At 44.3% G+C, this 10285-nt stretch overlaps 1 protein-coding gene across 1 annotated transcript in view; it reads left to right on the forward strand.

Moving 5' to 3' along the window:
- Nucleotides 1-541: 541 nt before the first annotated feature.
- mfsd8 (major facilitator superfamily domain containing 8) overlaps nucleotides 542-10285 on the forward strand; it is a 52824-nt gene continuing 43080 nt past the window's right edge. Inside the window, exon 1 of the mRNA XM_043673950.1 lies at nucleotides 542-713. Coding sequence (XP_043529885.1) covers nucleotides 661-713 — 53 coding nt within the window. The 5' untranslated portion in view covers nucleotides 542-660. The remainder of the gene's footprint in view (nucleotides 714-10285) is intronic.

Raw genomic sequence — 10285 nt, forward strand, 5'->3', positions numbered from 1 at the left:
ATTGAATAATGGAGCAGCTTCAGGGGTCGAATAGCCTAATCCTGTCTATGTTGCTATTTTTTTAAAAACACCTTAACATAAATCACATCAGTAAAGCTAACAGTATTGTTTTTGTTTTAATCCCAAACTACATTTACAGAGTTTTAATTCAGGCTAGTTTTTCTTCAAATTGCTCTGCACTTAAACTATTTGCATCAGAATGATTCGTTTTCAGGTTAAACTTTTTTTAAAAATTCTGATCTTTAAGGAAGAGTGAACATTTAATCTATTTGTTGTATTCAGATTTGTAAGGTTCCCTAATTGTCCGGAACAGTGTGTTGCTGGAAAAGCGCAGCAGGTCGCGCAGCATCCAAGGAGCAAGAGAATCGACGTTTCGGGCATAAGCCCTTCAAAGGGCTCATGCCCGAAACGTCGATTCTCCTGTTCCTTGGATGCTGCCTGACCTATTGCGCTTTCCCAGCAACACGTTTTCAGCTCTGATCTCCAGCCCTCACTTTCTATCCGGAACAGTGTGTCAGGATAGCAGTTTCCCCTGAGTCGAGCCGTTACACATCCTGTTGTTGCTCTCGTTTCATTGGTTTGTCTGAGGGACCATCGCTTCCGCTAATTAATCTGTTTTAACCAAATAAAACTAATTAAGGTCAGGCGTCATTTCTGAAAATGACGGAGATTGAGGATGAGAGAAGCCCGCTATTACAGACGGAGTCCCGCAGGTGAGCGATATTTAACAAGGGGCTGATTAATTATTGCGTCTCCTCTCCTCTCTTTCCATTTCCCCATCTTTCCTAAATGCTTTGAACCAGAAATAAAGATCTAAATCTTCATCTTGCTTGAGTCACTTTTCTACTTATTAGTCTGTAATAGCAATTACTATCTGTGGCGAAGCAACTTTAATTTATCACACTTGAACACAAATTAAGTTCACGCATTTAGATATGCGTTTAGACTATGAGCCACAAATGATATTGTGGAAAATCAAACTTGCTAGTAATTGAGATCTTATGTGGTTTCGAGACAAATTGATTAAAGTCAAAAGTAGAGTATTTAATTCTTCTTACTTTCAATTTATTCCTTATCTGCCTTCACAATAGGATCCTAGAATGGTATCTGCTTGTTGTTTGCAATCATTCTATTCTTCATCCAATCCATAGCAGTGCTGATATGTCTCCCAACTTTTGTCATCTCAGCTGTATCAGTATGCTCATAGTTTTCATCCTAAATGTAATAGTATCGATAACATGCAGCAGCCAGTGCTGAAGAGATAGCAACTAGTTTTACTGATTTTTTCATCTTCTATATCAACACACTCAACGCAGACATGTAAGGCTGTGTAAACACCTGATATTAAATCAGAAGATAGTCATACACAGCAACATCTGAAAGGGAAGAATGGTATGGCCTTGCAGACCTATCACCCAGTTTGCAATTATTTTAACCAAGAGTCAAAAAGTGTGGTGCTGGAAAAACCCAACCGGTCAGGCAGCATCCGAGGAGGCGGACAGTCGACGTTTCGAGCATAAGTTATTCACCACATTCCTGGTGAAGAGCTTATGCTTGAAATGTTGACTCTCCTGCTCCTTGGATACTGCCTGACTGGCTGTGCTTTTCCAGCACCGCACTTTTTGACTCTGATCTCCAGCATCTGCAGTCCTCACTTTCCCCTCATTATTTTAACCAACCTGTTGACACACATCTGTAGAAGGAGGGTCTTGAGCCTGCTTGCATTTCTATTTTTAATCAACCTATTCAGACATGTTATAAGATATATCCATGAAAGGTGGGACTCAAATCCAGAACTTCTGAACCAGAGGTACCAATTGCACCACAAGACCCTTCTCCCCCAGTTTGGACACTGACTATGTTTACCATTTTCCATCCTCTGCAAACTTGAGCTTATCTGAAGCACTGATGTCCCTGTCCTGGCTCCTGTACACACTGATCTGCAATGGCTGGCAGTCTAACATTAGCTCAATTTCAAAGTTCTTGCCTTTACTTTGAAATTCCACCTGCTCTCCTCATTAACTCTTTGTTCTTCCAAAACTGACCTACATGTATCCATGATTTGTACCTCTATTAGCAACCATATGTCCAACTGTTCCTAGTTCCCAAATTCTAGAATTCCCAGCTAAACCTGTTCTTCCTTACAATTGTCCGTAAAACCTGCCTTGTTGACCCAAGTTTTAGTCACTGTTTTTAATATTTTCTTAGGTGGTTTACTGTCAAATTTCGTTTGATAATGATCTTGTGAAATGCATTGGGCATGTTTCACTATGCTATTCGTCAATATGTTAAAAGAGGCTGTTGGTGTATGAGTTGTGCTTGAGTCCCAGAGATTGTGCACAGACTAGGCTTCCCATCTATTCTTTGGAAATGCATAGGCCAATTGGTCATCCAGGTTTTCGGGTTCTGATTGCCTTAGTGATACCTCAGTGTTACCTCTTGCCATGAGATGCACTCTCTTTGTAACTGTACCTCAATCTTTACGTGGCTCGACTTGGTTGAAGTGGAAAGAAAATATTTCTCCTTTTCTCCATGTTTGCTGTGAGGCTAATGTACCAAAATAAAGTCTACTGGAACAGATTTGCTATTTAAACTATTTTAAAATATTCTGATAGGAATTGACACATAACTGGAATAACTTTGAAGTTGAAATATGATCTGGCTTTGTTTCCCATCAATGCAGAAGTATGCAAATGTATTCTTAAAATTAATTCTTGGGAAACTGGCATCGTTGGTGTGGCTGGCATTTATTGTCCATTCCTAATTTCCCGAAGAAAAATATGGCATGCTCTCTTTTTGAATCATGTGATAGTTTTCATAATGGTTTGATACAACTGTGTGGCTTGCTGATCCACTTCAAAAGGTAGGCAGTCAAATATCAATTACATTCTTTTGGATTTAAAGTGTGTTATTTTAAAATTATATTTGACATTATCCTGTACATCGTTAACAGGTTTTTTAAAAAATGTCTGATCAGAGGCTTAACAAAGTGGCTGTTCACAAAAGAAATCTTAAATCGTCATACTCGATTAATTTTTTAAATTTTGTTGTCTAAAATTTAACGGATTACCCTGGAAGGCTGAGTTATCTCAAAAATTAGAGCAAGCAGTTTCACTCTGCGATGCTGCAGTAGCAAGATGAGTAGATTTTTTGCCACTAACAGACTGCTGTCATCAAGCCAAAAAGGTATTTACCTATCCTACAAATGAGAAATATGGCTGTGAATTTCATGGTGTGATGCCAATTGTGCTGGTGACTTGGCCATGTGGATTCAGAATTGAATTGCCCATAGAAGACAGAGAGTAGTGGCGGAAGGGTGTTTTTCAGGCTGAAGGTCCATGACTAGTGGTGATCCATATATATAAATGACTGGATGAAAATGTAGATGTGTGGGTTAGTAATTTTGCAGAGGCATAAAGATTGGTGGAGTTGTAGATAGTGTAGAAGGTTGTCAAAGGATACAGCAGATAAAGATCAGTTGCATATATAAGCAGAGAAATGGTAGATGGACTTTAATCCAGATAAGTGTGAGGTGCTGCACTTCGGGAGATCAAATGTTAAGGAAAACTATAGTTATAGAGTCATAGAGATGTACAGCACCGAAACAGACTATTTGGTCCTACCTACCCATGCTGACTAGATATCCCAACCCAATCTAGTCCCACCTGCCAGCGCTCGGCCCATATCCCTCTAAACCCTTCGTATTCATGTACCCATCCAGATGCCTTTTAAATGTTGCAATTGTACCAGCCTCCACCACTTCCTCTGGCAGCTCAAACCATACACGTACCACCCTTTGTGTGAAAAAGTTGCCACTTAGGTCTCTTTTATATCTTTCTCCTCTCACTTTAAACCTATGCCCTCTAGTTCTGGACTCCCCCACACCAGGGAAGAAACTTTGCCTATTTATCCTATTCATGCCCCTCATGATTTTATGAACCTCCTGTAAGGTCACCCCTCAGCCTCCGACGCTCCAGAGAAAACAGCCCCAGCCTGTTCAATTTTCCCTATAGCTCAAATCCTCCAATCCTAGCAACATCCTTGTAAATCTTTTCTGAACCTTTTCATGTTTCACAACATCTTTCCGATAGGAAGGAGACCAGTCACAGACAATTGAAGAGATACGAGGCAACGTGGGCTGGATTTTATGCAACCCAGAACTGTAGGCACCATGGTGGCACGGTCCATTTAAATAGAGGAAAAACCCTGCATCAGTTTCCTATCTGCAGGAAAACTTCACTGATGAAACTTGAGGGTGAAAAGGATTGACCCAGACTTCCTGGTGTTGGTGCTAGCATGTTAGTAAGGCTCAGTGATCTAAATGACATCCATTATTTCTGTGCCACTGCAATTTAGTGATACCTGGAGTCTAAAATGGACACCATCATCGCTGCCAACAAAACAGAAAAGGTGGAACAAAGTCAGACCTTTCCTACAGGACTTGATGACAATTTCAACTGCAGCAAAGTCAGAAAGCTACAATTGCAAAGGGTAAAATACTCCAAATTTGTTTCCAGAAACTTCTCACCTCCATTCCCTCAGTGGGACAAAAGAGAATCAATAGGTCTACAACGTTTCAAACTTTTATCTTGACAGACTTGAGAATTAATAGTGGCTTCTCAGACTTTTCTAAAAAAAAAGTATGTGTATCCTCTTCTAATCACCTTTGTTTGTGTTTGTCTATGTTATAGTGGTGCCATTTGATGATATTGGCGGATTGAGAATTAAATACTTGTCTTTTCCTTTTTCTAAACTTATGAAAATTGGCAAGACTCTGAACAGTATTGATGTACAGAAGGATTTTGGGGTTCAAAGCCATAGCTCCCTGAAGGTGTCCATGCAAGTAGGTAAAGAAGGCATATGGCATGCTTGTCTTTATTGGTCGGGGAGTTGAGTACAAGAGTAAGGATGTAATGTTGCAGCTTTATTAGACTTAATGGTTCTGTTAGGTTCTATTCCCGAGGTTTCACACATAAGATGCAATTTGCACACACCAACTTCTGCAAACCATTAAGGTTTATTAAAGCCTGTGTTAGCGAGGTGACCCCATTTCACCCTCTTCGCTGGAGTGCGAAGTTGAGTCAAAAGAGGCCTCAAACAAAGAAAACACGTCCCCTTTATACAGGTCAGTTGGTAATGCTCACAGATACTCTGGCCATTTCCCCCCCCCACCATCATTACATCTTACCCCAGGTACAATGGTAGGATGAGATCATCCTTTGAAATAATGCAAATATAAATGCCCTAATCCTGGGGAATCGTTTTGCAGATGATTTCCTGACTCCGTGATTTCCCAAGACAATGTAGGTGTGATATGTCCTAGCTTTGGGGCGGCCCAGCAATTGAGTTCTGACTCTGCTATTTCCCCAGTCAATGCAGATGTGATAGGCTTCAGCACTGGGGATGATCACACAAGTGAACCTGATTGGCTGTGGGATGGCTATGAAAGTATTTCTGGATGGAAGGGGCTAAATAATAGTTTAATTTGATAATAGGGGAGTATTAGCAAATGACTTTCTAAATGGGGTGGGGATGACATTCATGCAGGAATGCGGATGACTCCCACTCCATTTAGAAAGTCATTTGCTAATACTCCCCTACTGTTATCAAATTGAACTACCATTCAGCCCCTTCCATCCAGAAATACTTTCATAGCCATCCCACAGCCAATCAGGTTCACTTCCAGAATGTTCAGTCAGTTCTGTTTAATCCTTTAATATTACATTAATGTCCAGAGAGATAGTCCAATTTAATCTTTTAACATTACATTCCACCCTTTTATCATTCCATGATAATCCCTCTAAATGGAGGCTGAGAAGGGTCTGAGTAGCTTATTCATAATGATCCCGCAGCATACAATGAGTAAAACAGCAAAACTTACTGGCCCCTGAAGCAAATAGGATTCCCAGGATCCCCCGAGCCAGTCTTTACATTCCCAGGGCCCCTGTCTGAAATCATCTAACTGGTGCTGAATGGCCTGTGTTACGTTGTATGATTCATCCATAACATGGACAATGCATTTATTTTCCATAATTGTACAGGCACCTCTTTGTTGGGCCAGTAAATAGTCAATGGCATATCTGGTCTGTGTGCATAGAGCCTTAGCTCTGCCAATCCATGATTAACTGCATTTAGTCCCCATACGGTACTGTTTCCGAGGATGGTCGACCCACAAATTAGGTAATTTCTGTTCTTTGCTGTGATCATCCTCGCCAATGCCCCTGGGGACAGCACCCCCAGGAACTCCCAGTCCAGGGAGGATCCCAGAGTTACTGGTCCCTTTAGTCCGCACAGAATCTCTCACTGACCGATCAGGCTACTATCCTACTATCCTACTTTTTGTGGGCACAAGACAGTGAGTGGTCCTACTGTTCCTACAGTGAATAGGATGGAGAGAGTCGGGGTGGCCATTGTGAAGGTCCCGTTGAGAAGGAACACAAACCTGCTGTTGGCCCGTTAGCACTTAATTGCTTTGTGGCTGTCAGTCGTGAACTGAGTATATCACCAGCTCCTGTCCTGGCTGGAATATCCTCCTGATCCGATCAGCTGGTAATCTGAAAAAGGATATGACCAAAAGGCCGAGCTGACATGGGTACTGTGGCGATGCCCGCAAATGAACCGCTATCCTGCAGTGATATTTAAGCACCTTTGTTCATCAGTGTTTCTGGGCACAAGAGGCATTCATGGGGACCAAGGCACAACCCCGGAGAAGCAAAGTGGATAGCTTATGGGGTTGTGGGAAGCAGTACGTTCTCTTTCCCGGGTTCCTGTGTAGTTGGGGGACTGAGTGTTATCTGAATCTATTAGCTCTACGCACCGACCCAAAGCCATCCTTCTGAGCCTCCTGCTCTGGCCTACACAGGGGGCATCTGAGGTATCTGCCGTATATAGGTTAAGAGGGTCCCACCTGGGGATGGCAAGAAATGACACATCTACTGACTGAGGGAGTGGGTAACGTACTGTCCGATTACTGTGCAAACGCTTATGAGTCTTATAAAACAAATTGTCCTCTTGGCCGAATGCTACAACGGTGGCTATGGTGCCATAGACTGCGAGTACAGTTGTCAGGCTGTTAGAGGGGAGCATTGTTTGCAGTCACTTAAGCAGTCAGCTGCATTATCCTTGAATTTGAATGCAGTTGGCGTTCATAGGAATATCTGGTCCTTTCCACCTGTGTCCGTGCCTGGGACGGTCCCAGTTTTTGGGCAGCGTGAGCTCTCCTGTCTGCAGGTTGGAAAGTTCATTCGAATCCTGGTTTACTGCTTGTGGTGGTGATCCAAAGGCATTCCTGACCTGTGAGTGTAGGAACTTTAGATATGAGGTTAGCTGCTGAAAGTATGCCTGCATTTCCTCTCCCATAATATTTAGGTCTGTGCAGGTGGGTGGGTTTGTGTCTGCATCCCAAGGGTCCTACTGGGTCTGCCGTAGATTATCTCAGATGCTGACAGCCCAGTGGTCGAGTATTGGGTAATCCTCATGTGATACAGGGCCAAAGGCAAGTCCTTCAACCAATTCAGGCCCATTTCACATGTTAGTTTAATTTAATTTGGTTTTAAGGGCCCTGTTTTGCCCTCTCCACTATGCCTGACACCTGGGGGTGGTGGGCACAATGGAATTGCTGCTGGATATGCAGCGCTTCACACAGCTCTGTGTTAACTTTCCCGGCAAAGTGGCTGCCATTGTCTGAACTAAGCTGTCAGGGCAGCCCAAACCTCGGTACGATCTCCGTTAGGAGTAATTGTACCACCGTTGAGGCTGTGTTATTAGTAGTGGGAAAAGCCTCACTCCATCATCTAAAGACATCAATAATAACAAGGCAATATTTATAGCAATGTACACGTGTTAGTTCAATAAAATTAAGCTGAATACATTCAAATGGACCTGCTGGCAAGGGTGTTTTTCCTGTTACACACCGCATCCCTTGACCTGCATTATTTTGCCGACATATCAAACATGATCTGATGCGCTTCTGAACTGCCCTGGCCAGTCGGGCGTGCCACCAGGTCCGCAACATGATACTAGTCATTCCCCCCTTGCCAAAGTGTGTATCGGTATGAAGGCATTGGTAACAAGCTATCAGGTTTACTTGACTGACTGGAGTGATTCAGAGGCCTCTTGATGCAGAGTATGAGCCCCCATGTGTCTTCTATATCTGCTTTTCTGAATCAGGGGCATCCCCCTGTAAATGCTGCACTGTGACAATGTCTGGAATGTCTTTTGTTTTTGAGGCAGGTTTTTGGTTGGGTGCCTGCCAGTTAATAGTGGACACAATTGAATTGCGAACCTTTGCCATGTCTTTGGCAGCTTGGTCAGCTCTGGCATTGCCATGGCTGACGTCTGTATTGTCCGTGACATGAGTAGCACATTCGATTGTGGCCAATTGCTTGGGGAGGAGAATGGCCTTAAGGAGGTTTTGGACATACAGTGTGTTATGAATAGGGGTGTTTGGAGAGGACAGGATCCTCACTGGGACCAAAGCTGGCCAAAGTTGTGGGCACTAAAGGCATACTGTGAATCTATGTATAGATTGACCGTCGTCCCTGTGGCCAGGTTACAGACTTGTGTTGGCGCAAAGAGTTCTGCTTTCTGGGTGGAACCTGGGACGGAGGTGGTGGTGGTCGAGGGAGCTGCTTCTAATGTGTCCATGAGGGTTATGATTGCTTATCATGAAAGGGGCACTCCTAAGGGTGATATTGACGAGCTACCATCTGCAAAGAGGGTTAAATCCGGTGTGGGCAATGGTGCGTCTGAGAGGTCTGGTCAGGGGGATGTCAAGATGTGGCTGCGCAAAAAGCAGTCATGGGGAATTTCGGAAAGCTCTTCTGGAGGGACACTGAGGAAAGTTGCTGGGTTAATGGTTGAGCAGTAGGAGGTCAGAAGGGGGTTGTTCAGAAGGCCTGCCTCATAACGGCCAAGTCGAGCCTGTGTAAGGTGTTGAGTCTGGTGGGAAATCAGTAGTGCTACGATTTCTGGAGGGTTATATTGGACGTGGCTGTCACAAAGGAGTAGATAGCCGGCAGAATTTGTGAACAAGGCAGGAGTCCCCTGGCGACAGCGTCAAGGCAAGTTGAGTAATAGGCAACAGGCCTCTGGTGATTTCTGCGGGTCTGGGTTAAAACAGCGGTTGTGCAGTCCTCTAGGATACTGGCATACAGCTGGAAGGGTCTGTCATACAGTGGTCCCCCAAGGGCCGGGGCACTGGCAAGGCTGCTTTTAATTCGTTGAAAGCTGACTTCTGGTCTTCCGCGAGGGTGAAGGTCCTTGAGACCTTATTGGAGGCTAAAGTGATTAGCTGCTTGGTAAGTAACGTAACATTGGGGAGCCACTGCCGGCAGTAGTTAACCAAGCCTAAAAAGGCACGCATCTGCTTACCGCTCATGGGTGGAGGGGTTGCCAGGTTGGGGGTCAACTGCCATTTTGAAGCGCTGAGCAATGTCCCCAGGAATGTAACTTGCTGGATGTGCTGAACCTTGTTGGATGGTATTCCCAAGAGTGGAGGGCGGTTGGCATCTGCAATGTTCCGAGGGTCTAGCTAAGAGTAAGTTGCCCATATACTGGACAGCTGTGGAGCTGTCCGAGAGCTAAAGCTCAGAGAGCTGCTGGTGCAACACCTGGGAGAATAAATTAGGCGAGTGGACAAATCCCTGGGGGAGGTGCATCCAAGTGTGCTGCTGACCCTTAAAGATGAAAGCGAACAAATACTGAGACTCCACTGCCAGGAGGAGAGCAAAGAAAGCGTGTTGCAGATCAACTATGGTGAAAACACAAGCGCTGGCAAGGATATTGCTGAGAATGGTTGCATGGTTTGGCATGACCGGGTGTAATGGCTGTACAGTTTTGTTGATCTGTTGGAGATCCTGTACTAACCTCCATTCTGGGCATCCTGGCTTCAGGACCGGTAGAATAGGAGTGTTACAGGGCAATTGGCAGGGAACTAGAACCCCTTGTTGGAGGAACAAGTCTATCAAAGCTGGTAACCCCTATGTGGCTTCTGGTCTTGGGGGTATTGAGTATCGAAGGCAGTTCTGCTCCTGGTGTAATTTGGGGGAGGGGGGGGGCACAATAGGTCCAGAACTGTCTCTTGTTAGAGTTACTGGATTAGTGGTGCTGGAAGAGCACAGCAGTTCAGGCAACATCCGATGAGTAGTAAATTGACGTTTTCGGGCAAAAGCCCTTCATCAGGAATAAAGGCAGAGAGCCTGAAGTATGGTGAGATAAGCTAGAGGAGGGTGGGGATGGGGAGAAAGTAGCATAGAGTACATTAGGTGAGTGGGGGAGGGGATGA

This window comes from Chiloscyllium plagiosum, chromosome 32 (assembly GCF_004010195.1).
Source record: "Chiloscyllium plagiosum isolate BGI_BamShark_2017 chromosome 32, ASM401019v2, whole genome shotgun sequence".
Lineage (NCBI taxonomy): Eukaryota > Metazoa > Chordata > Chondrichthyes > Orectolobiformes > Hemiscylliidae > Chiloscyllium > Chiloscyllium plagiosum.